Source organism: Cololabis saira, chromosome 2 (assembly GCF_033807715.1).
Source record: "Cololabis saira isolate AMF1-May2022 chromosome 2, fColSai1.1, whole genome shotgun sequence".
Lineage (NCBI taxonomy): Eukaryota > Metazoa > Chordata > Actinopteri > Beloniformes > Belonidae > Cololabis > Cololabis saira.
This window is the reverse complement of record NC_084588.1, coordinates 31860903-31888168: the sequence shown is the minus strand read 5'-3', so window position 1 is coordinate 31888168 and position 27266 is coordinate 31860903. Positions and strand designations below refer to the sequence as shown.

Genomic DNA, 27266 nt, shown 5'->3' with positions numbered 1-27266 from the left:
ATGTTTGCATATAGTGTGTCTCGCATGTTCCCCATGTATCTCGTGTTCCCCATGTCTGCAGCTGGCCCTGCTGGGCTTGTATGTGCACGAGAGCTTTGATTTTGCTTCAACGCCGCTTGTTAAAACATTTCACTTGGATGCTGTCTGTCTTCCCGAGTGCTCTGATTGGCTCTACAGAGGCATGCACTTTGCAGTGATGGACATTCATTTAACAGCGCTTATATGCTCACAATGTTCTCAACTCTTTTAGTGTGCCTTTCTTTTTTGGGGGGGGGGGGGCAGGAAAGCTTGTTAACATGTAAATCACTATGGACTACAAGATGCTATTTTCGCATCGGCATATTTTTTAATTTGTGTCACACGCTGTGTGTTTTTCAGAGAATCCTGCTGGTTCCTCACAGCTGATACAAAAAAAGATCATTTTGCTTTGTCGCTGACATTATCTTCATCGGTTGTTGAGTCTCAGTTGTTTTTGCTAGAGCTGAATAACTTGGACTGTATGTGGGCGTCCCACAGAGACCGAGCGAGCATACAATTAGGCATAGAAAGAGTAAGCCTGGAAAAAAAGAAAACAAGTCCAATTAGTTGTAGATTAATGCTCAGTCCAGGGATCTTGCTCTTCTCTGGTGGTATGGATTACTGGATAAGAGTACCCTATTAGTGCACTGTGTTTAAACTAAAAAACAGACGAAAGGTTGTCTGGAGACAGTGGAGTGTAACTGATGAGGGTTTTTTGGGTCAGAGTTTATGCTACATTTCATAAATCGTAAGTCTGTGTGCATGTGCATGAAGAAGAGGGAGTTGGCGAGCGCATTTGTTTCCAGCAAATGAGCAAGCAGGATGAGGCTGAGTACTGAAGACAGGGATGCGTGTAGAGCAGGGTATGAGATTCAACCAAAAACACACTGGTGCAAAAATATCAGCTCCATATCTGTATATATATATATATATATATATATATATATATATATATATATATATATATATATATATATATATACACTCCCGACTGCATGGAGCAAACCCAGTGAATTACATTTATCGTACAGTCCTCCCTCCAGAGGAAGGACACCCTGCTCAGATTTTGGGAAGCAGATAAATGTGAAAGCTCATGTTTCATTTGTTCATAATGCATCTCGCCTCCATCCTGTTCAAACCAATTTCTGAAAGGCCTTGCCCGCACCGAGCCAGTCACAAGCATTTATCTATGAGGCGTGCTTCGTCGGATGACTGTACTATTTCACTGTGTTTTGTTGCCCTGATTGGTTTTATATCTGTGTGTTTGCTTGGAAAAGCATTCTGGCCTCCGCCTGCTGATAAAACCCCATGGACATAAAAAATGAGCTGAGAGGTTCCAGACCCATTTGCTTTTTTAAAATCTTTTGACATTTGTTTTATGATGCCAGGCTACCATTTGCGCTGAGATTATAAGTGTGGCAGCTAACAAGATTTGGGATTTCCGAGTGGACACATGACCTTTTATGTGTATTTATAAATATAATTTGCCTTTGGGTTAGAAATACTGTTAAGAATTCTTGATGAAATACCAAATTGAACGGAGCACTTGAGCTGTTGCTTGTTCAGGTTTACTTGCTAAGCAGAAGCACAACCTCGGACTGAAAGGTTTCACATCTTCACGATGATTCACATTCATAATATTTAATGCCAAAGCAAAACATCAAGTATATCCTATTAAATTTTTTTCCTCCCTCTGTCACCCTCTGTTTTTATCATAGACTTTATTAAATTGTCTGGCAGATGCGTCATTCGGTGGGAAAGGAGCAATTTTGCCTTTGTCATCTCAGAAACCAGTGGCGTGATGTTCTGCTCCACTGAGCAGCCGTCCCACTTTCTGGGTTGCTGCACCGTGTGCAGCCCTGTAGTGACTGCAGGAGACCTTCCTCAGACTAGACTGGACAAACCCGTGAGGTAGCCTGGATTCATGACTGCTCTGTGAATACAATCTGCTGAGATAAGAAGGAAGAAAGAAAATAATGGGAAATTAATTCATCAGCAACTGAGATATTAAAAATGATTCTAAGTGCATCATGCAGCCTTGGACACTCTTCTCCTTTTTGCAACTACTGTGGTTAAATGGCAGTAATGCATCTGCGTTTAATTAGTTTTGGTTTAATAAATAATGACACAATGTCTGACATCATGTGTTGTTCATTTATTTATCTAGTTTAATGGACAGGATGATCTATTTATTCATTTTTTATTATGTTGTGAACTATAACACCTCGTCGTACCTTCTCCTTAATGTAACTGTACATGAAAACTTAAACATAATGGTAGTATCAGTTGGAGGGTTTGTTGCAATACTTTGAACCCTACGCCTATTTTGCCCGTACTTGCTTTCTCTTATTCATTCATCTGGGGGCTTTGGGGTTTTGAGGGTTAAACTGCATTTGCTTCCAAGTGATGCCAAATAAACTGGTAACAAAGTGTATGTTTATTTATGTTTGATAAGATGTGACCGCCACTGTTTGATGGTGAGGAATTATTCTGTGACAATTTTAACAACATATATGTTCACTGTTTATACTCAAAATTAAGACTTCATTGTCCTGGGAAGAGAGTTTTCTTTTTTTCTCTCCTGTTTTCTTATGAAACATTAGGCTAACATTATTTTTTGTTACTGCCCATTATTTATTTATTTATTTATTTCGATCATGTGCTCAATATGGTACACTCATTCATAGCATATCGTGTAATCATTTATACATTATACCAGCTTATGTCATGTAAAATAGTGGATCCTGCAGGTCTATTAAAAGTTGAATATCTTTTTTTTTTTACCTTGTCTGCACACATATTAATGATTGATACCATGTAGGTAAAAACCAAAGGCATATTTATGTGCATTATTGCTATATTTAATATATATACATATATACGCCTACATATGCATACACATACATACATAATGCTTATGTCATGTAAAATAGTGGATCCTGCAGGTCTATTAAAAGTTGAATATCGTTGAAAAGGCATGATGTAGTCTAGTGGTTGCGGTCTGACTTTGCTGATCAAAGATCATTATGAAGTTTGTGCAAGAGGGTAAATTAGATTTAAGGGACAATGCCCAGTCTGTGTTCTGCTATGAGACTGATGCTCGGATTTCAACCTTCACTGTTGGGGAATTTGCTTCCATTGCGGAAGGTAAAGCTAGATGTTGGTGCAGGATCTAAATCTATGTATCAATAGGATAGTTTTAAAAAAAAAAAAAAAAAGGTTTGCCTGAAGTATCTACATTCACTTGATGTATTTCAGTCATATATTATATAACTCTTTATTGATCTTAAAACTGAAAAACCTGGCTGAGGGTGCCCATTTTTCTTTAGAAAGCATACAAATTGCTGCAGTATCACAGTGACGCCCTGCTGACAAAATGATTTGCTGTTGTATTTGATAGGAGGTTAAAATATTTGATCCACAAGTCCATGATCAATAATGCCTCGTCCATTCAGGCCAAAGCACGGTGGACCAGTTCTGGGAGGGGAGTTTACGCCTAAACAAGGGATTTGGAAAAGGCTGATAATTTGGACTTTTTCACTGAATGCTATCAGTGAATGCTGATTGAAATCTAGATCAAATTTACTGTAATTTTCAAGTAAAATTTCTTTCATTATAGAATTTACAGTATGAAGATGTCTTTTGGTAGCACGTCCAAAATGTAGTCATTCTCCTGCCAGCTGTTTAGTTGACATATTCCCAAAACTTCAGGTATGCCTTGGATGAAAGCTTGACACTTTTGCAAATGTTATATCTGATATATATATCTGATGTAATTGATTTGCAAGAAATCAGAACAGAACAGAACAGAAATTAGTGGCACTCATTCTTAGTATTTAAGGTTTGTTTTCATAACGAGCTGTCTATGCGTGTGTTTTTCTTGTTCATAGGTGGTGTCTCAGACCGTAAGTGTGGTGGACCTGTCCTGCTATAGCCTGGAAACGGTGCCTGAATATTTGTTTTACTGTCAGGATATCACCCACCTCAACCTGCGTCACAACTTCATGAACCTACAGGGGCCCGGAGGTCCACTCAACCTCCCCAGGTAACTGAGTTGTTCACGTTGCCAAGAGCCGGGAGGATTGACCTCTATGTTGGAGAGACTGGCATGCTGGGTTGAAGTGTATATTTGATAAGTGAGCTACAATTTTTTTTGGACCTCTTTTGCTTGATCTTAACATATTTCCAGTTACAGAGTATTGCTCCCACCAGCTATCCACAATTATTAACTTACCAGATTTTCAGACACTGTGCTGCTGTTGTGTCATGCTGTGCCAGTACGCCTGGGATGTTCTTCATGGAAGCCTCAATAATACAACCTCTTTTTTATCAGTATGTGAAATGTGTTGAAAGAAATTGAGGTTTCGTTGGAAGTACAGTTATTACCCCGCTTTAGGCCCTTTTAGCCATCATTCCATGTCTTGAGTACTGTTGATGGGCTGCAGGTATCTGCAGTGTGACAGCCATCACAGCGACCTTCAGCACTCAGAGCACACGATCGATGGAGAATAAGGTGATGATAATATTCAGGTCGTAATGCGGAATGGCACAGTACCACATAACAGCCCAGTTGCATGGACTTTTGTCCCTGGTATTCATATAGATTGAAGATTTGTATTGCCTATATGAACAATAACAGTCTGGTTTTCGCCCCCGCCGTAGTACAGAAACGGCTGTTTTGCTAGTTGAATTTGGAATTTACTGCCACCAGACATCCGCAAAGCCGAAGCTCTTCAAATGACTAAAAACTCACCTGTACAAGTCAGCAATCTCTGCAATTACATTGCCCCATTTAGTTTTATTCTGGGTAACTTTTATCTGCTGAGTTATTGTTTTTTTTTTTTTTAATGATCTCTGTATAGTGTCTTTGACAGTTTTGAAATGCCTTTAAAAAAGGAAATGTAGTATTATTATTATTGTTATGGGCATGCCAACTTAATGGCAGGCCCATATTGCGACAATACAGCCTTTCACTAGCATAAATGCATGCCAAGAACCTCCCTGAAAAAATATTGTGAAAAAAAAAACGCCTGAAAAAAATAGAAAAAAACAAATTTTACAATGCAAAAATAATATATTTTATAATGCAAAAAGCTAATTTTTCTAGCATTTTGCTAGCAAACAAAGTCGCAAACCTGCTGCTGTGCATTGGGTGTATAGCATGACCCCGCGCTGATAAATAAGAAAAGAATCCCCAAAAAATAAAACACGCCAGAAAAATGCAGGTGATTTATTAGTATACAGAAAAGGTTTCCCTTTTCTGCTTCTTCTTATTCTGCACGCTTTTTAGTCAATGCGGTCCGAACCGCAATGTGCACCCAAGCATATAAACACATGCGTCACCATGATGCCTCGATGGGCCTTACTTTTCTCAGTTAAAAGTGTCACCATACGTGCCAACGCTAGCTAGCAAACTAAAAGGGAGAAATTTCCGTACTTTTTTGCTTGGCCATATTTTATCTTAGAGACATCATTCAAACGTTCAAACACTCGGGCCAATTGGGACTAAAGGACCGTACAACTTCATAATGCTAATTATTACAGTTTTTGAGATTTTAAACTTTGAATTTAAAAAAAGTGTCAATTTGACTTTGGACGCTTGTAGCTACAGGTTATCGTAGTCACATCATTCAAATGTTCCACAACTCGACCCACTTTGCCGTACAACATATTCAAATCTCATGAAGCTGTGATTTAAATAAATTCGACATCAAAATTCATGCCAAATGGTCCCATTCATGTGGATGCAGCTTGCTACCATGGTGAAAAAAAACACCAATCCGTGAATGTAGCCCGAACCGGAAAATGCACATAGCATACTGTACATCAACACATGCGGCTCCATCGTGCCTCGAAGGGCAATACTTTTCTCCGTCGAAAGTGTTACCATGGCAACGCTAGATGCCAAAAAGGGAAAAGAATTGCAAAAATTCGGACGTTGTTGTTCGGCCAAATTTTATCATTGAGACATAATTCAAATGTTCCCAGACTCAATTTGCTTCGGATTAAAATATCTTACAACCTCATTATGCCAACTATTACTGTTTTTGAGAATTTGAACAGTCAATTTAAAAAAAAAAAAATGTCAATTTGACTGTGGACTATGGAGGCGTCTCCATCCCGGCGAGAGCGGAGAGCGCCGGTGCGGCTGGCGGAGCGCTGCGGTGCCGTGCAGGCTCTGTTGCCACAGCTACGCCGTAGGGTACGCCGTAGCCTACGCCGTAGCCTACGCCGTAGCCTACGCCGTAGCCTACGCCATAGCCTACGCCGTAGCCTACGCCGTAGCCTACGCCGTAGCCTACGCCATAGCCGTGGCTCTAGAGCCTGCAGCGCACCGCAGCGCTCCGCCAGCCGCACCAGGGCTCTCCGCTCTCGCCGGGATGGAGACGCCGGTGGGCAGGATGCACGTTTGGGTGGGCACAGCCCACCCCTGCCCCCCCCCCCCCTAAAACCGGCCTCGCTTACAGGTGAATGAGACATGGGGTAGTTTCGTTGAAAATGTGCTGTCCAAAATGTCCTGGAAAACTGAACTCCTGCAAATGCGCGTTCCCCAAAGTTTGTGGGGGCGTGGCTTTGGACGGACCGCTGACGGGAGGGGGAGGGGGGGCGGGGCTTAGAGTAGGGGGCGGGGCTTAGAGGAGGTGCCACTTTCAAAATTTCAAAATTCTTGCTAGCTCTCCCAAATCAGGGATAATACCTTTAATTCATGGAGGGCTTGTTACCATGGCAACAAAAATCGATGCATTACTGTGGTAGACGACCCCATATCAATCAGAACCGCCCTGAACACATCCATTGCCTCCTCAAACATGAGCAGCAAGAGGGGACGAATGGGCAGTAGGGCATGCCCATATCAAAATTTCCTGAAATTGTCTAATTATTATTATAATAATTATAGTAATAATAATAATAATAATAATAATAATAATAATAATAATAATAATAATTATTATTATTATTATTATTATTATTATTATTATTATTATTATTATTATTATTATTATTATTATTGGTAATAGTAGTAGTAGTAGTAATTGGAGAGTTAAGAAGGTGACAAAGGATTTTTTGAACAACAAACTAATTAGTACTTCATGTATTCTTCATCAATGTAGCAATTTTTTATTACAGCTTTCATTTTCAGGGCTCTAACAGAAGTGACTTCAATACATTTCCATAGTATTTTGTTATCTGCCCGTCTTTTTTGTCAGCTTTTTTCACCATTTTAAGAACATGGTTCATTTCTTAGGCAACGATAACAGAAGAAAACTCCCACAACAGACCAGGGAAGTTGTCAACAGTGTAATAGACACTGTTTCCTGAAAAGCCATGGTGCCACTGAGAGAGCCAGATTTAACTCAGAACCCACTTCCTGTGAGGCGTCGGTGCACCACTGAACTGTCCATGATATTAAAGTGATATTTTCGATATGTACCTTTTTTTCTGTTACTGTAACTGTGTATATCCCTGTCAAGCAGTGGACATCAGGTTCTTAGACTGTGTTTATGTTTGTTCTCTGTTACAACAGAGAAATGTGATATTCTTGCAAATGAGTTGAGCCAATTAAATATGGCTAGCAGGGCAAAAAAAGGAAATACTTTAAAGGTTCTACAAGCTTTTTCTTCTGTCTTTAGGTTTTCCCAGATGAAAAGCCTGAACTTATCTCACAACCGGCTGGGCACGTTTCCCGAGTGTGTGTGCGAGATCCTCACACTGACAGAGCTCAACCTCTCCTGTAACAGTCTCCACACCGTCCCCGTGCAGATCGGCAACCTTCTGAGGTGTGACACACACATTCAACCCACATAAAATGAACACTGTACATGTGGAATGATGAGCATCAGAGGAAGAGAAAATTACAAAGGAATATACTCCTGGAAGATTTTTCTGGTTTTCTTTCTGAATATTGCTTCTGTATTTTGTATTTTCTCTTTCTTTTTAGATTTCCAAGCTTTTATATGTGTAATGAATGAAACCCGAGTCTTGTTAAAGTTTACACTTTAAGTATTAAAAGGGGATTGGATTGATTAAATTTACAAAAATGATTAAACTGGGTGTATTTTAATAGACGTTTGGTGCTTTTTATCCTGCAGCCTGCAGACGCTGTCTTTGGATGGAAACCACCTCAGCTGCCTGCCTGAAGAGCTGGGTGGCCTGCTTCAGCTCAACAGCCTGGGACTCTCCTTCAACAACTTCTCTCACATCCCTGCTGTGCTGGAGCGATTGAGTGCTGTCGATAAGCTTGCTATGGCTGGGAACAGAGTGGAGAGCATGGAGGTGTGCTCCTTGCTCAGAATGAGCCACCTACGGAGCATCGACCTCCGGGAAGTGACTTTCTTACTTTCTCCCATCTCTATCAGTTTCATCCAGAGCTGCTACTGTGTGGACAAAACTGGCTCAGTGTGTAATATGTAAAGAGGAATCAATGTCAGTAATTCAGTCACTATGAGAGCAGATGACAGGTGGATAATAATTCGCCACTGCCCCCTGCAAAGTTCCTCTTTTATAGGAACTGCTATGTCGCTAGTCCATCAGCGATGCACCTTGTCCTCATAAAAACAACCTACTGCGTCAAAACAACAATTTAACATCTTTTCAACATCAATTCATATATATATATACCGGTATATATATATATATATATACAGTATATATGTGTGTGTGTGAGTGTTTGTTTGTTTTTAATCATTTTTTGCATCACATAGACAAAACGATAAATGAACCAACACAAACTCCTGTCTGAATATCAGCTAACTCTGCATTTTTTTTATAACATATATTTATAGATGCCAGATGTGCTGTCAACCAATGCCTTTTATTGCATTATCCTATTTCACACCTTTGTTCACGCCTGCAATCTGCCCAGTTAGTCATGTATATTGCATATGCTGCTGCTTGCTGCTCCATGGGAACAGCTGGGTACTACGTGCTGTGCTCAGGGGGGACTTCTGTGGCAGGTAATAAGGGAGTAGGATGCTGTTTTTGCTGATTTCCCTCCCGTTCCGGAGATTAAACCAGTAGCCAATAAGTCCACCAAGGCCAAAGAAGCCTCAGCTTTAGATGTTAAAATGTTGTTTTGCAGCAGCAGGTTGTTTCTATGAGGATAAGGTGCATCTGTGATGGATTAGTGACATAGCACTTCCTATAAAATAGAATATGTTGTTTATTAACATGACTTATAGGATGGAAGTGTCCTGATCTCAGCCTTAACATCCAAACATTCTCACATTTTTGTTTTGGTATACTTTATGTCTGTCTATTAATCAGTTTTGCATCTATATAATTGTCTTTTTAATTTGTAGAAGAAACCACATTTTCTACTGTTACTTTTTGTCTTCCTACATAAAAGACTGTACTATTTTTTTATGTTTAGTAAATCCCCTTTCTCTCTTTTAAATGCAGGTTGAATGGGCTTCGGTGGGTTAAAAGCGAGAGTCCAGAGCCAGTGAGCCATGTGACCCAGCTGGACTTGCGGGATAACTGCTTGGCTTCGCTAGACCTGAGCTCCATCTGCAACCTGGAGACTCTGCACTGCCAAAGAAACCAGCTGGGAACGCTCACACTCAGCGGTTTCACATTGCGCATGCTTCACGCCAGCAGCAACCGTGAGTCAAACAGAGCATCAACGAGCTGCTATTATCGCCTCACTACCCATTTGTCTGCACGTTCAGGCGCTTCTCTCACAGGATACAATCATCTCATAAGCGCACATGAAAACAGTACAAATATCTTGCTCACAATTGGTGTCTTTATCTTCTGACAGGCCTCACAACAGTCAACGTCTATCCGGTCCCTAACCAGCTGGCACACATGGACGTCTCACAGTGAGTTTGAGCTGAAGATTGGAAGGGGTCACAGCAGCCTCTGTGGTCACAAGTGTTACAAAGAACCCCAGAAAGCAGTGGCTTCACTTTCACTTGTGACTTTGTTTAGTGTTTAGTGTTTGGACATTGTTTAGTTTGGACATTGAGGATTAAGACAATGTGTAAAAAGCTTTTCTTTTCCTATTCTTCTACTTTCATATTCACTTTTTTTATATACATGCGTAAGAAAACATCCTATTCTACTTTAGAAACTTGGAAAAGGTCACACACTGGTTATTAGAAATGTATGTTATATTACATTTGCAGCTAGAACATGAGCTGTGTAAACATTTCATCCAGATTCCACTGCCATGCCTCCACAGCACCACAGCGGCTGAGATGGCATGAAATTTGACCCAACTACCCAAATATACACATGTGATCAGAACCATGGATACACAGAAAGTTTTTGAGTCAACCAATAATATTGCATGACATTGGCATAGAGAAAACTACATTTACATCTAATTTAACATCACAAATGAATTATCTTCAATACATTTCTAATTATGCATTTAATCAAAAAACCTTTGACACTAACTGTCTTTAGAAAGTGAAGAATCCCAGCTCTACACAGTGTAAGTGTTTGTGTTTGTCTTTCCATGTGTGTGACGGTGTGTGTGTTGAGACAGGAACCTCTTGGAGTACCTTCCAGATTGGGTGTGTGACTGCAGAAAAATTGAGATGCTGGATGTAACACACAACCTCCTCTCTGAGCTTCCCTCCAGGTTCGGAGCCTTTTTTTCTTTTTTTTTTTGTCTCTTAATCTGCAACCTTTTCTGCTCAAATTGTGTCTTTGATGTTACATAATTTGAATTCACTCATCGTTTCAGCCTAATGCCGCACACAGCTGGGTAGTCTCTGCAGAATTAAAAGATCAGGTGTCACATTACACGTGGTCATGCTTTTTAAATGCTCTCTATAATGTCGAACTGCTTTCTGTAATATCCATTTAAAGATTTTGTTTTCTGTTCAGCGAAGAGTAAAGAGCGACTGTGCCCACCTGTGTCAGCGCTTTCAAAGAAAATATGAATTAAATGTCACACTGCTTTGGATTTTGGGTGATTTAGTTTGTTTATGTGACATATTTGTATTTTATATGCAAGGACCCAGTGTACTTACTTTTAGAAACGTACTGTAGGACATGCCTGTAGAATCATGATTCAGTCCATTTCTACACAGCATGAAATAACATGATTAATGTTTTTAACATAGTCTAAGATCACTATAAATATTTTTATATAATACAGCAACTTGCATACAAAGAGAAATAAATGTAAGGAAAGACACAGGTCTCCAAATGTCACGTTATGGTACAAGAAAACACATTGTAGGAAGCAACAAAAATATACCCTTATATTCTCAGACCTTAAAAGGAGCACTATTTGAAAATACCACTTCCAGACCAAATGAAGGGAAGCACGTCACGTGAAAGTTGATGCATCCCCACAGCTCCAGATATTCGACATGCTGGCAGATATTGTAGCATTTGAGTTTGTCATGTTTTAACATTCATGAGCAAACCTGTGACTCCCAACTACTCACCGATTTGCATCCAGCCAGTCTAGCTCGGGCTAAACTCTCAACAATCTTGACATTCAAGTTGACCCCCTTAGCCAGTGAATCCTGCAGCTTACAGATTGAATTCACACATGAATAATTTCAGTTCATCTCTCAGATGTCATTCTTCAGGAATCACTTAGGGAACACTGTCCAGTTCGCCAGTCACAGACACATACGGGGGCAAACAAGACAAATACTCACACTAAAGGAGTGTTTGAATGGAACTATACTTTATTCATCAGCTTTTCAAGAGCAAAAAGAGTATACTAGAGTCCAAAAGTTAAAAGTCGCAGGTCTTGGTCTTCCCTCGGTCCAATTGCAAAACTACAGAAATAGAGGGAGGGAGCTAATTGGTCATCTGGTGCAGCTAAGACAGTGGGTCACCTCCCTGTAGCTGTGAGCTGTGGAGAACCCACACAGCACCACATGCATGGTTTTGGACTGTGAAAAGAAAGTAGGATACTTGAAGAAAACCCATACATGCATGTGTAACGCATGCAGCTGAGATTTGAATGATGATCCTTCCTGCTTGGAGGCAACCAGCATAGCATATTTGATACACCACATTTCTGTACCCAAAATATATATTTCTGACAAATTTCTGACAAACTTTAGGTATGCTTGTCAGAAAAGTAGCCATGTGTAATGAAGACAGATGAATGTATTTGAAAGTGTTACATTTGATTTATGAAATTAGCCAAATTGGGGCTGGATTTAGCAGGATTTTTCAGAACAATACCATTGTGTTACTTCTTCCACAATCACTGTCAACTCTTAATGATCAATCTTGAATTGTGACTTTAAAATTCACACAAAGTGTTTCAAATCGGCCCAATTTGTTTACAGTTTGATGGACTCGGAGCAGAGGTTATGCCTCAGGGTTCAGTAATCCAGTCCAGAGAATGGATCAGTCTTGTAAATCTTGTTCCTTGACAGTGTGATTTGTCCTCATTTTTTATTGACTCCATCTCTATTTCACTCTGCTGAATTTTAGCATTTTAACCAAAGCTTCAGCCAAACAGGGACGTATTCAGTTTGTGACATACTGTATAGGTTTCTACATAGGTGGATGATTTTCTTTGCCTTTCCTCTGTTTGATATTTTTTCTCTTTTCCTAACCTGTCTGTGCACCTTTTCCTATGGCCTCTAATAGACTGCTCAACAGCATGAGTTTGAGGAAGCTGCTGGTGGGGAACAATCGTTTGCAGAAACTGCCTGACCTTCTGGACCACGTCCCTCTGGAAGGTCTAGACCTCCAGCACAACAAGCTCGCAGAGCTTCCTGAGAGTCTCTTTTACAAGGCCTTAAAGTGAGTCCCTTTTTAAAAGATTTTGAGTACAGATCTTTCTGTCTTCAAGACAATTGTATGCTCCTGTTTGAATCCCTAAGCTAGCCAGTTCTTTGCTTTGAAACACTCATCAGCGCCATGCCCTCTGTAATGTCACGGTAGACGATTACTGTAACGCAGTTTACTTTTTGGTGGATGAAGTTTAAATTATACACAGGGATTGTGGTCAAGATCAATGGAGCTTTCCAGACCATGGGGTAAATCCACAAAGAACAGATTGCGCCCGCAAATAGCGCTGTGAATTGCGCTGCATTAGCGCCCGCAATTTGCCCCGCTTTAAGGTCCTATTCACAAAAGATTTTGCTCTAATGATATACCGGCGCAAACACGCCCATAAAGTTTTGCGGCTGAGTGCAATTTGCACTTGTCTGAGTGAGCGGAGCTGTTTCCAGTGTTCTCCGTATTTCAGCACACAGATTGGTCCATAATGAAAACTGCAGAGAGCAGATAGATAGATAGATAGATGGATGGATGGATGGATGGATAGATAGATAGATAGATAGATAGATAGATAGATAGATAGATAGATAGATAGATAGATAGATAGATAGATAGATAGATAGATAGATAGATAGATAGATAGATAGATAGATAGATAGATAGATAGATAGATAGATAGATAGATAGATAGATAGATAGATAGATAGATAGATAGATAGATAGATAGATAGATAGATGGATAGAAAAGACCTCAGTGTCTGTATGACATAATGAAATGTCAAATGTTAAGAGGCTGTGCGCATTTACGCACAAGGCAGAGCACCAGTAACTTCATTAACACTGGATCGGGATCAGATCAGGATCTTATGGTAATTCATGTTCTTTGTTTTGCTACACGTATGAAAGCTGTATGTGTACACTGTATGAAAGCGATACGAAAACGGCCCCGCAGCCCCGCTTCACCCCCCGCGCCATCTCCTCCTCTCCCGTCTCCCCTCAGAGCTGCTCAGGGCGGGTTTATGGTTCTGCGTTCCTTTAACGCAGAGCCTACGGCGTAAGTGCGCGTCGCCGCGTACCCTACGCCGTAGGCTCTGCGTCGTTTTAACGCGGGACCCTAATTTAGGCACCATACACCTGCACGTAAAGGTTTCACGCGCGAGTAAAACTCATATATATGAAAAAAAAATCTGAGTCCCTTTAGGGGCTCCGTGGGGCTCCCTAAACGCAGCCCCTCATTTGTTCTGTCCTAAAGTGTGAGGAGGTTCCCCGCATGTCACCACGGCAGCAGCAGCAGCAGCAGCAGAGTCCTGACTGACTGAGCTTCACACAGAGGGACACGATCAGCGCTATTTTAATTTATTAATTTATTATTTTAAGTCTGATATATGTTGTGATATGTGATGACATTATTAAGCTGTTAAACACACACATTCTAGATTATGTTTATATGGTGGAATTGTTTGTAATAAAGCAGCCCCTATGTATGGATGAATCCTGAGCTCCGTCCTGTTATTTTTATTTTTAAATCCGAGATAAGTCCACAACCCCACTTGATCTGACTGTGTACAGTCATGTCTGACTGTAGATTTCACCCTTAATATCATTCAGTATCACACAGGCTTGAATGACATTGAGAGAGAGAAACAGAGAGACGGGGAGTGAGGAGTTTGCGCGCAGTTTAATACACGCTTCTGAAAGACGGTATTTGCTCCACTATTTTTGCGTGTGGCAAATAGCCCTGGCCTTTGTGAATTAGGCGCTTTTTGCAATTAGGCTTATTTGCATAGAAAGGGGGCAATTTTGCGCCGAATTACCTAATTTGCATGCATGCAAATGGTACCGGCGCAGACTGCCACTATTTGCTTGGCAGCGCAGTTTGTGGAGCAATTCCCCCTTTGCGGGTGCTTTGTGAATTAGACGCTCTCTTTTTGTCTCATTTGCACCGGTTTAGCGGCCGCAAAAGCCGCGCAATCCTTTTGTGGATTTGGCCCCATAACTTTAGCATCATTTGCTCTCCTATTTCCTGTGCGGTAAATCACTGAACACCCATTAGCAGCTCAAATGCCCTGTTGCATTTTACTGTCTATAATGCAGTAATGCAGAGACATAATGGCTGTGACTTCTGTGTGGAAATGGATCTCAACGTTGTCCAACCTCAGAGATATCAGTAGCACTCTGGACCGATAGAAACACGTATGCTGACAGAAACAAGCCTGAAAATACACTCTTATTTGTATATGTATAAAATAAAACAACAAAACAAGAGGATGTCAACAGTCTTATGGTTTTTATAAGTTTTTAAATTATGTTTTTCTCTTCCTTTTTTAGACAACCTAACAATATTCATACTTCACTGGATGAGGGACAGATTTTATTGATTCCCAGTCTTTTATATGTACAGATAATGATGTAATATCACCAACCACATAGTACTGGCCGCCACCCTCCACGCTCCCAATGTGAAGCTTAAGCAATATGCAAATCAGTCCTCCACTTAGAAGACAAGATTAGCTGTGATTAAGTGTATCTTCTTCTCTTCACCAAATGAAAGAGAAGAAATATGAATAACTGAAAGCTTTTTATTCTGCAATCCTGAATATCTAAGGTTTGAGCCTTAGATATCCATCAGCCACCTTGTTTCCCTGAATTAGGAGGAAATTTGCTCCGAACACTCACAAAAATTACACATGATAATTTTCAGCCTAACAGTTGATAGATTTTTTATGAAGTAATCAAATGTTTTGGATCCAGTCATTACTTACCTGAATTATCAAAAAAAACATATAATAACATAATAATACAATATAATGATAAAAATACTTTAATTCTCCTTTTTGTTTATTTTTGAAGTCATGTTATAATTTGGACTGCATTATATTTATAATTATCTGCTCCCTTAACAGTGGTCGGCATAATTATTTACATATAGAGGATCCATTCAGCTCATTTTGAATTTGTTGGCAGCAACACATCTCAATAAAGTTCAAACAAGGTCTCCCATTCCCTCCTATCCCCTTTTCTGTGAACAACTGTCTGAAAACATCTGGCAATTGAGTAGACCAATTGCTGGACTTTTAGGAGACGAACTGCAGGACACTTAGTTTTTGAAGTGTGACGATTTTTGTTTTTTGAGTTCAGAGAACCAAGCTTTGACAAAAAATAAATAATAAAATACAATAAAAATGAAGAAATGGTGGAAATACGTCTTAGTATCATCCTAACTTCTGAGTGATACTTTTTCCTGATCCTGACGAATGGGAGCAGTCTGGATAATGTCAGTAATGTTGCTCATACACTGTTTGTCTTAACTTTGGCAACATGCACATGCCCAATGATTAACATGATGAATGATTACGCTCTGTTTTCCCTCACAGCCTAAAACACTTGAATGTGTCAGCAAACGCCCTGGAAAGTATTCCTCCGAGCAGCCAATCAGAGGAGAGCCTCAGCACGGTGCAGGAGCTCTACCTGTCGGGGAACAACCTGAACGAGAACAGTTGCGCTCTGTTGGTCGGACACCAGAACCTGCGTGTCCTTCACATCGCCTACAACCAACTGCTCACGTTTCCTGCCAGGTGTGGCCCCGAACCCTGTTTGCAACAACCCTTACCTCTTTTTATGTATCCTTAAACAATGACAAATACTTTACTACCACACACAAGATGGTACTGATTTTTTAGTCAGACGATATGCAACAAGACATTTTCTAAAGATATTTTTAGATGTGAGTTTGTTTGTGATGTCTTCGTGAATGAACCTTTTTGCTGTTTTTCTTCTGTGCTTTGACTTAATTTATTTCCAACAGTGTAACTCATGGCAGTGTTTTAATGTTTCATACTAATGTCTCCAGTAAGCTAAGTAAACTGGAACTGCTAGAGGAGCTAAATTTGAGTGGCAACAAGCTGAAGACGATCCCCTCCACTGTGTCCAGCTGCAAGAGACTGCACACCCTCATTGCACACTCAAATCACATAGCTGTCTTCCCAGAGATCCTCAACCTGCCTGAGATCAAGGTCAGCCTTTAGTCTCTATGAACATGCCCACGACTGTCTTCAACTTGGTACTTATATGTTTTGAAATGCCAGCTTGTAGATCTAAGTTGCAATGAGCTGACGGAGATCGAGCTGCCTGAGTCGCTGCCTCCCACGCTGCAAGAGCTGGACCTGACGGGCAACAGCAGCCTCGTGTTGGAACACAAAACCCTCAACCTCTTCAGGTGTGCCATACCATTTCACAAGCTAACAGCAAAACAAACAACACAAGTTGTCTTTAAAACACTAAAGTAAAGTAAAACTACACTAGTCACATTCTAACAGTCAGAAAACAATTCAATGCAACAAAGATCATAAGAGTGAAAACAATGTGTTTTTTGTTTTGCTCAAATTCTTCCTAAAATATTGTTGTGTGTCCTCAGGCCCACATTAAAATTTATAAATGTGGTCCTTTCTACTGTATTTCTTGTATTTTTTCAGTCACATAACCACACTGAAATTAGACCAGAAATCTACTACAACATCCGGAGACTCCTCAAGTTCCTCGACTCCGTGGACCCACGGTTACACTGAAATGACCGGCCAAAGGAACAAGTGTGTACCACTTTTATGTCTTCTTGTTTAACTTTCTGTATCATTGAGCATAAATGCAAATGAGTGTTCATGCCAAACTTGAAGTGACAAGTAAATTAATTTACTGAAATCTGTGAGCAGGTCTCTTTTACCAGGTAGGGCACCCGAGCATTGATTCCTGTAAAACAGTGTCATGCCTCGGCCAGTCAGTGTGAGATGTCCAGCTTTTGCTTGTGTCATCAGCTGTCAAGTTCAAAATGACTCGCCAAAGCTCATTTTGGTGTATTGTGTTTTACTGTGTCTCTGTCAGGCATGATGTCCCTGTTCAAACGGAAAATGTGTTTAAATCAAATCAATTGTTTTGCGCTGCAGCTTCATCTGTAAGGTACAGCCCACACACTGGTGCCTATGAGCTGTAGTCCTTTACTGTTTATCTGCAGCACGTAGTATTTTCACCGAAGGGACTGAATCTTTTTCTCTTTTCTTTTTTTTTTGTTTAAATGAATCTCTTGTTTGAACAGACTGTGCGTGTCTGTGCTGGCCGTAGACCACTTCAGGGACAGTGTGGAAGCTTGCTATGGCATCTTTGATGGAGACCGCAATGAGGAAGTGCCTCGGCTCTTGCAGTGCACCATGGGAGATGTGCTGTGTGAGGAACTGCAGCACTCCAGTATTGACAATGTGTATATGTGCAACACTTTCCTCACCTCACACAGGTAAGCAAGATTTTCAGTTTATGTTTGTCTTTAAAATCATTGCAACTCTTTTTGGCCTTGCACTTTAGCACGGCAGAGATGCTCTCTAAGTGTGTCTGATGGCTGGAGTTAGTTTGTGAGCAGCTTTGCTTTTGTGGGACAGGAAACTTGGTATGGCTGGTCAGAAACTGGGAGCCTCTGCCTTGCTGTGTTACATCCACCGCGAAGCTGCAGATCCTGGAGGTTCCTTCAGCCTTACTGTGGCCAATGTGGGTACCTGCCAGGCTGTGCTGTGCCGGGACGGGAGACCTGTGGAGCTGTCCAACATTTACAGCTTGGAGAACTGCACTGAGGAGATGGAAAGGGTTAAACTCAGTAAAGCCATTATTACAGAGGTGATACACATCTTACAGTCACTTTATGTCCAATTCATTTTTCCAGTTGTCAACCATCATGTTTAACTTTATTTAGTTTTAATATGAAGCTTCATGCTACATATTAACACCCCCCTTTTTTTGGTTTGTGTGTAAAAACCATGGATTTTATAAAACGATGGATGAAGCATTAGTTTATTATGAAGCCTGTTTATCTTCGTTATCTTCGTTATCGGCGCAGCCATTGTTCCTGCAGATTGGGACACGCCCACTGCATGTCAATCAAAGTTCGCTTTTGATTGACTGTCAATATTGGAAAAGGAATGTATGCTTTACATAAATTCTCTTTTCGTGGTACAACTAACCCAGCAACCCCCATCATAGTTGCCATGGATGTGAAATCATACGATTGAGACCAAAACAGTTTCTTGAACCAGGCTGTAAATATGTTTATTTCTGCTCTAAAGTTGGACATTTTAACATGGGAGTTAATGGAGATTGACTCGCTTTTGCAGCCAGCCTCTTGCGGTCAGTTTGAGAAACTGCAACAAATTTTAGTTCCGCATGAGCCTCAATCCGGTAGTTTGATGGTTGGCGCTTGGTAAAAACATCTTTTTTTTTTAAATCATCAGATGTAATGGGTCTATATAATCTAACATATAGCACATAACCTTTTATCACCACACCATTTATTTAAGAAAAATTAGCCAGAAAAAGAAATCATGTACCTCTCACTGCTTCCACAGGATTTAAGTGGGTAAGTTAGAGCCAAGTCCTATTAATCACCCCTTGGTGAATTGATCATAAGCAATTGTGCAGAACTCTGTAAAAGCAGATATTCTGGCATTTTGCAGGACTGAAGCATTCAGGTAGATGTTAAGACAGGAGACAATGAATTGAGCAATGGTCTTAAAGAAGAAATTGTGGCCAACCATCAATTTGAAAATGGTTGTAAAACCATTTCCGAACCATTTGGAGTTCATTTTACGATGAGAACGATTACCTCCTAATGGATGCCATTTAACACAGCTGCCAGTCTTCCCAGAAAGGTATTATCTCAGCAAATTTGGGCCAAAATCAGGCTGTGCATCTCTCAAAAAAATAGAAAAATAAACTCCCGAGAGGTAGACCAGACCTTACAGGCCTCATTGTGCATGTCAAATGTTAAAGTCCATGACAGCTTAATTAGAAAACTGCTTAAGAGGTAGAGTTTATATGACAGGGTTGCCAGGAGAAACCTGGCAACCCCGAGAGACCTTTTCTGTCAAAAAAAGCAAAGCTGAACTGAAACAGAGCAAAACTGCCTCTGGATAAACCACAAGTCCTCTGGAACAATGTCACATGGAAAGGCGAGATTGTTGAATTGATTGGTCGTAATGTTCAGTGACATTTCCGTAGAAACACCTCACACCCAGGGACTTAAGATGCAAAATAGCTGTTTGCTAACGCTGGTGCATTGCACTGTTACTGTCAAATAAATAAAGGAATCAAATCAAACTGTCAATTGACTGGTGGCGCAGTCACCAGAGCCATATGGACGCATGTTTATGCTTCTGTATATGGTGCAACCGCTCAACCAACTGACCTATCTGGGGCCCCCGACTTGGTGTTGTTCTGCAGCTACGGTACCCGGACACGTTGTAGTCACTAAGTCACTATTTTAGAGGCACGCTTCATGGTTTCGGTTGGTCTGGTCAAAGTCCACACAACTTTAATGCTGTGGTGAGACCTTAAATCTGCTGTATATTAATAGATGCCAAAAAAAGAAAATTAAGTAAACTGAAGCAACGTTGTAAAGGAATATGGACTTATATTTGACCACAATGCTATGAGAGACTGCTCTATCTATCTAAGAATGGTTAAAAATGATCTGTTGTTGATATTTCGAGGTTGTATTTTTCCGGCACTCAAACCCACCATGATCAGAACGTTTTTATTTTCTTACATTTTTACACAAAAAGGATTCAAATGAGGGGGTACTAACTTTTGAACATGACTTTTCTGTAAATAGTATGAAACTCTACTGTCTTCCACAGATCTAATGACACTTCTTGTTTGCAGGATAACAAAGTGAGTGGAGTGACATGCTGCTCCCGCCTGTTGGGCTGCTCTTATCTGTCCCCCTGGGTGCTTCCCAAGCCCTGGGTCCACACTGAGCCGCTCTGTTCAAAGGATGAGTTCTTGATCCTGGGGAATCGAGCCCTCTTTGAGCGGGTGTCATACCTAGAGGCCGTGTGCACTGTGCAGGCTGTGCGGGATCCGTGCGCCGCTGCCAAGAAACTGTGCTCACTCGCCCAGAGTTATGGTTGCAAGGACAATATCGGAGCCGTCGTGGTATCCCTACATGTCGGGGAGGATAATTGCACTTGTGAACCACAAGTCTTGGCCACTGAACCCCGAGGTCCACCTCCTGCCCATGTGCCTGTGTCTGTGACCCCAGGACCCAATGACCCAGCCAGCCTGTCATCCAGCAGTGGTGTCGTTACTGAGTTCAGCAGTGAGACGTCAGCGTCAGAGATGGGCAGTGAGGCCGGATCCACCGCCTCAGACGAACATCCAAACTCTGCCTTGGTACCCCGCCCAGAGAGGCGCTGTAGCCTGCACCCCGCCACTCCACTGTGTGGGATCATGATTCTAGGCTCAGCTGGGACAGGACCGCACCCCGGCCTGTTTCAGCGGCAGCCCTCATGTGCTACATTCTCCAGTAACCAATCTGACAACGGTTTGGACAGTGACGATGAAGCTCCGCTTGAAGGAGTTATCTCTAACGGCAGCAAGTTAGAAGTGGAGGTAGACATTCATTGCTGCGCTTTCCAGCTCCGATCAGGAGCCCCCGACATTCCCAAAGACTCGGAACACGAAAAGCGAGGCTCTGACTATCGCAATGGCAAGACGCGCAGACAGAACAGCGTGGTGGTTTCTGCTACAAACGGCTGCCTGCTGGCTGTATGCGGAAGAGAGATTGCCGACCTTAAGAAGTCTCCTTCGGCCTCCAGCCTGTCTGGAAAGAAGCTGCCCAACGGATCGGTGGTAGCGCCAGAGGACAGTCATAATCTCATTGAGGTGGCCGTGGAGGCGCCTAAGAAAAAGTCTGGATACTTCACCGCCCCAGCACAGCAGGATCCAGAGGACCAGCTGATTGTGCCTCCCAGTCTGGAGCAGGAAGTCAGGGAGCAGCTAAGAGGCCAGAGCCATCTAGTCTCAGGCCTTTCTGCACCATCCACACCCACTTCCTTAAAAGATCCTGTGTGGGATCACCCACACCCCCCTGCATTTGCCCCCAACCTGGTCCCAGGCCCGGGCCCTGCTCCCATCCTACAGCAGGAAGTCTATGATACTGCCCTTTAGACGGGGCAGTATCACAGGACTGCCACATGCATTCTTCATGTAGGATATTTCAATGAAAGTTGCCATTCAGATCTTTTGCGAAGACAAGACAAACCTGTGGGACTTTGATAGTCACTTAGTGAAACTGTGCCATTAATAGGAGGTAGAAAACAAATATGTAGTGCCCAAGATCAGAGGGGCGGTCGAGAATTCCAGTTCATCAGATGGTATTAAAAAAAGGACAGCTAGTTTTTGATGCACATAAAGAAGGCTGACCTGAGATGAGACACCGTGTGTGTTTGAGCATGTCAGCAGCATTCCCCTTTACTTGGAAAGTTCAGAAAAGCGGAGGGTGTGTGAGATTTACGTGTCAAATCTGCTCTCAAGGGGCTCCGTGATCTCTCAGGTCCTGGAGAGAAGCAGAATGACTGAAAGTTTAAAAAAAGTGCCTACTACAGATGATACAGCCAAGAGATCCCCTCCATCAAGGTTGCATTTTAGGGACGTTAGCTTGTTCGTTATATTTGGAGTAGAAACAGTTTCTCCACAAAACCAAAACTGGCCAAAATTCTGCTCCTTTCCTCTACTTTGGGCTACTTTGGACTATTTAGATCCTTCAAAGAGCTGAAACATATGAAGACAAAATTACTGTATTTCCTTCACTAGAAAAAAATTTTGTTGGGGTTTATTTTTAACATTCCCATACTTTATGTATCATTTTCTTCTATACCCTTCTGAACCGTGGAATACACGCTCACAACTACTTGAGCTGCGTACTTTAAGCCTGCGTACTTCTATTTGATTAGAGCAGCGTCATATTAAAGCTATTTCACTTTAGGAAGCTCAATTGCTGTAGGTCTCAAAAAGTAATAGTGCATGTTAAAAACAATTTCATTAAAAACTACATTATTATTTAAATTCAGTCAGTTGTATGGCCATGGAATGGAAAAAGGGGCATGGGGATGTTTGGCTATCATGTACATTTCAAAATATATCAAAATATACCAGTCAGGAGGAGTATTTATGTCTTGAAATGTCCCAGTCTATTTGGGGATTACATATTTAACACACTTTGGAGGCTGCTACACTTTGACATTTTTTAATTATCAGTCCATGTTAGTGTGTTAGGTGTAGACATTCAGACCAACTGTATATCCCTAGCAGATACTCACATTTGACTCCTGGCAAACATTCTTTATTTTCAGGATTTTGCTTGTTTTCCCAGACGTTTGACCTCAAAGCTGCCTTACCTATGAAACCATGACCAGCTGGCTTGTGTTAGGAAATGTTAGGGCATGCTGTAAGCATGTTTGCCCAGTAACTTTAACTGAACATATGCCACTACAATGAAGAAAGTAAGTGAGAGTTTAAGAGACACAGCAGAGATGAAGAGAGGCATGATTTAATGAAGGACCTGCGACTCGGTCACTTCACTAATTGGTGATTTGACTTGATGGAAATACGATTCGAATGAGTTGGGAATGAATCAGAGCGAATATCTGGTGAAGAGAATTAAAAAAAAAATCAATTTTAAAATGTTTTCTCCCTCTAAGGGCATTTACTTAGTGATGTTTTTACATCTCCCAAATCTTAACTGAGCGCTGTAACGTGCATCCTCATCCAGGCAGGCGATGTTCATGGTGTGCTGTTTTGGATCATTTCAGTTAGCGCTATAACACCGTCTGTGCGCATGAGGTGTCACAAAATTAGTAATGTCACAAACAAAAGAGCTCAGCTTTACATGGTAAATACTGCATGTAAACATGCGCACAGCAGCATCAGTTCAAAGTACAGTCATAACACACCGGTTTAGTCTTTTTTGCCATATGCATCGCTATCATTAGATTGTTTTTAACATAAACAGTTGATCATTCAATGACTATATCTTCTAAATGATGAGATAAATAAATGATGTAGCCCCGGTAACCAGTTTCCCCCCATCCTGACCCCTCCCCCCACCTTGTGCCATAAGAAGGGGCAGCTCTGCTGCTGTGATCATAAGTAGGCCAAAGCTGAGTAATTGCTGTTGTCAGTAATTACTATATCAGAAGTATATTTTTTACTTGCCACCCCAAGTGGTGCAGTTCTGGGATTACACAGCTGTTGCATAGCTGGGCCTTCCCTTTCGCCTTAAAGTACCACACAGTATTTTTTTAAATAAAACAAGCCTTTCGAATCGTCCCATACATGTTCTGTTGACGAGCGAGCGCTATCGTTGTTTGCTCCACACGAATAGAAGCGAGGAGTCAGTGAGGAAGCCTTATACTCTTGTTTCTATGTTTCTGTCACTTGAAAAGGTGAAACACTGTTAAAAGCACTTTGTACATAGGAAATATGGAAATTCATATATTTATACTGTCATATGTTTGCGTTAATGTATGACCAACTGATCTACATGGCGTGTTTGGATTATTGTGGCTTCCCTCAGCCCCACATCATCTCTCGTCTGAAAAATACACCAACAATGGGAATTAGAACAATGTAAAAGTATGTAATGGCAATTTATTTTATTTTTGGTGCTTTTTGTTTTTTAATGTGACAGACATTACTCGTCTAATTTAACTTCTGTTTGTTTAAAATTCTGCACAGCATCTTAATTCATGTATAAATATTCAATATCAAATCCCACAATCAACATAATATGCATTTTTTAAGTATTTTATCACTAACTCTCAACATTACTCTTACGCTATATGGATGAATTACCAGGTTGAACATGAAACAATGCAGTTTGATAGTTGACATCCAGTACTGATACTTAGTTAAAATGTTGTGTCAACTAATTCTTAAGTATCGGCCTCCTGAAAACAGTTTTTTAAAAAATGTCTCCATAATACTTATATGAGAATGGAAGTCTAAAGTATTAATTGTACATACTGATATAGTCACCGTTGTTATTCAGAATAATTTAAGCAGATTTATGTTTATTTTTCTTTCATACATTTAAAACAGGAGGCCACTTTAATATGTCTGATAATAGCAACAAGAAATATTGATGCTACTGATGTAGTTCAAGGCACTTTATTGCCCACTTTCTGGGATGCCAAACGGATGAGACTCGGTGACGCTGACCTCCGTGACGTGAGAACCCGTTGAGACTGAAGCTAGTGAAACGTTGACGAGCACCATGGGTGTGCCTGCAGATGGAGCAAAGTCAGGTTATTATGGATGAATAACATTGGTACATATCGGAAATGTTTAGCAAGTGCACAGGGGAGAGATCGGACTTATCATTAAGGTCTCATACTCAAGATGGTGATGTCCACAGCAGATCTTGAGTGCCCTTGTAAAATATGCAAAAAGTGTTAACTGTAAATATAAATGTAAATCAATGTCATTTTAGCACCCAAAAGTACAAAAATCCTCTTTCTTGTTGTTGCTGAAAATAAAATATTGACTGGTGGGTGTATGTATATGTAGTTGGATTGTGTCTATAAGTTGCATTTCGATTTTTTTTCTTCCTTTTTTTTGTTGTTATTGTTGTTGTTGTAAATATGTCCTGTCTTCTGATTCATTGTCCGTGTTGTGCTTTTCAAACCAATGGGCTCAATTTTTGACACTATTTCCTCCCTATAAATTGTATGTGTCTCCCTGTTGATGCTTTATATTCATCTAGTGTCCTTTGCGATGCACATGTTTGACTTGACATTTATTTAAATAACCCTTAATCATTACACAGGTCAGTGAACGTGGCAAGACTGTATGTGAAAATACAAAAAAAAAAAATGAAAGAAAAGGGGAATATGGGGGTGTGTGGATTTGCTTAAAATATTTTTCTCTTGTAAGACAAGGAGTCTTGAACAATACTCGTTAATCCATTTTTACACCAAAGTGGAGGGAATGCACATCAGAGTTGAGTACAGTTATTTTTCTGCATTACTCATTCATTCATTTTAAGTGATTCTTTTCTCTTTTGCACAACTTAACAAGCTCCCTGTATAACAATACTGCAAAATGTCTCTATCTGTATAGAGCGTTCTCGCACACATACAGTAGGTGTATGCATGCCCGTGTGAACAATGGATTGACTGTAATCCTGTGTGAATAGTGAATGAAACTGATCAGACGCTCTAGTTGTTTAACATGTGACCAAAGTAACCATTGTTTAATCTCACAACTCATTTCTTTATATTATTTATAGAAAATGCTTGAATATTTTTTTCCTCAATGCCAAGAAGCTGATGTTTATTTTTGTACTTCATTAAATCATGCAAATTTGTATTCCCCTCTACACTGCTGAATTTAAAGTGACTGGAATTCAACAGAAAACTTGTCATTCGACTGTTGAGGGATCTTACTGTAATTGTATTTAATGTTCAACGCATGCCTGAAATATAAATCAACATAAAAATAGAGAACATCCAATATGTGATTTATTTGTACAAAATGGAGTGTATCCATTATTTTTAGGTTTTTATTCCAGCATGCAGAATACTGCAATTTCTTTTCGTTTATTAATCCGTAGAAGATTTATTATTTAGGAGCTTAACTTACAATGAGCACTTTTTCAGAAAGAATCACACTCCTTGAACCTTCCCCGAAGTGGAAGATGGGCGTTATTTTTTATTTTAAATGCTGCTATCCTTAGTTTTCAGCAAATGTGTTGTTTTTTTTATTAACTTTAAGCCAAGTAGCAATAAAACTTTCTACTGTGAGTTGTTTTGTCCAGTGTCCCTTTTTCATGATAACAACTATAATCAACATGGCGTGTTGTGATTACATGATATCTGTTTTTCACTTCACCTTAAGGCGCTTAACTATAATGATTTTTTTCTTTTCTTTTTTTTGGTTTGGCAGTGTCAGAAACTACATTTGCTGAGCTACTGTACTTAGGTTCAATTTAAAAGGTACTTGTACTTTTGAGAACTTACACTTTATACTCCTACTCCGACGTATATTCGATTTCAGAGAGAAATATTAAACTTTCTCCATTTGACATCTTTGGTTACTAATTACATTAATTCTAAGATAAATGTTTTACACAATGGACAATATAACACTTTTATAGTTATTTTGGTTTCAGAAAGCAGTGTTTGGTAAGGGCCAGATTTCAGATGTCTATCAGTATTTAAGACCTTTATTAGATATTGATTTGTTTCCCCCCTTCTATTCATCTCACGTTTCATTTTTGAGATGCAAAAATAATCTGTTATATTGTCAAATACCAAAGATTAGAAACATTTTAGCAAACTCAACCCCCTAGCCATCTATCCAAGCGTATATTTTCTATACACACTTCATGCTACAGAGTTGTGGGGAGACTGAGGCCCATCGGCAGTAAACCTTGACAGGTCACCAGTCCATCACACCATCACATGGAGACAGATGAGACAAAGAATCGTGCTGAATAGGACTGAAAAATGACTGACTAACCTAAAGTAAATACAGTATATGCCATCTATAGATGAACCTGAGAATTACACCCTTATATATAACAAAATCCTACTATCTAGTAAAAAAAATAATATTGCAGCATAAGCCCTGCTGTTTATTATCCTCTTGGGATGGTGTAAAGCTAAGTTATTACAGGTTAATGAAATATACCAGTTACTACAAATGCAAGTGATTTTTTTTAA

General features: G+C 40.4%; 1 protein-coding gene across 1 annotated transcript in view; it reads left to right on the top strand.

Annotated features, from left to right (window-relative positions):
• phlpp2 (PH domain and leucine rich repeat protein phosphatase 2) overlaps positions 1–26345 on the top strand; it is a 45590-nt gene extending 19245 nt beyond the window's left edge. Inside the window, exons 6-19 of the mRNA XM_061743403.1 lie at positions 3909–4063; positions 7650–7796; positions 8109–8336; positions 9415–9620; positions 9779–9839; positions 10511–10606; positions 12595–12750; positions 16104–16304; positions 16580–16742; positions 16815–16945; positions 17202–17315; positions 17816–18010; positions 18153–18384; positions 20425–26345. Of these exons, the coding sequence (XP_061599387.1) occupies positions 3909–4063; positions 7650–7796; positions 8109–8336; positions 9415–9620; positions 9779–9839; positions 10511–10606; positions 12595–12750; positions 16104–16304; positions 16580–16742; positions 16815–16945; positions 17202–17315; positions 17816–18010; positions 18153–18384; positions 20425–21711 (3372 nt within the window). The 3' untranslated portion in view covers positions 21712–26345. The remainder of the gene's footprint in view (positions 1–3908; positions 4064–7649; positions 7797–8108; positions 8337–9414; positions 9621–9778; positions 9840–10510; positions 10607–12594; positions 12751–16103; positions 16305–16579; positions 16743–16814; positions 16946–17201; positions 17316–17815; positions 18011–18152; positions 18385–20424) is intronic.
• The last annotated feature ends 921 nt before the right edge of the window (positions 26346–27266 follow it).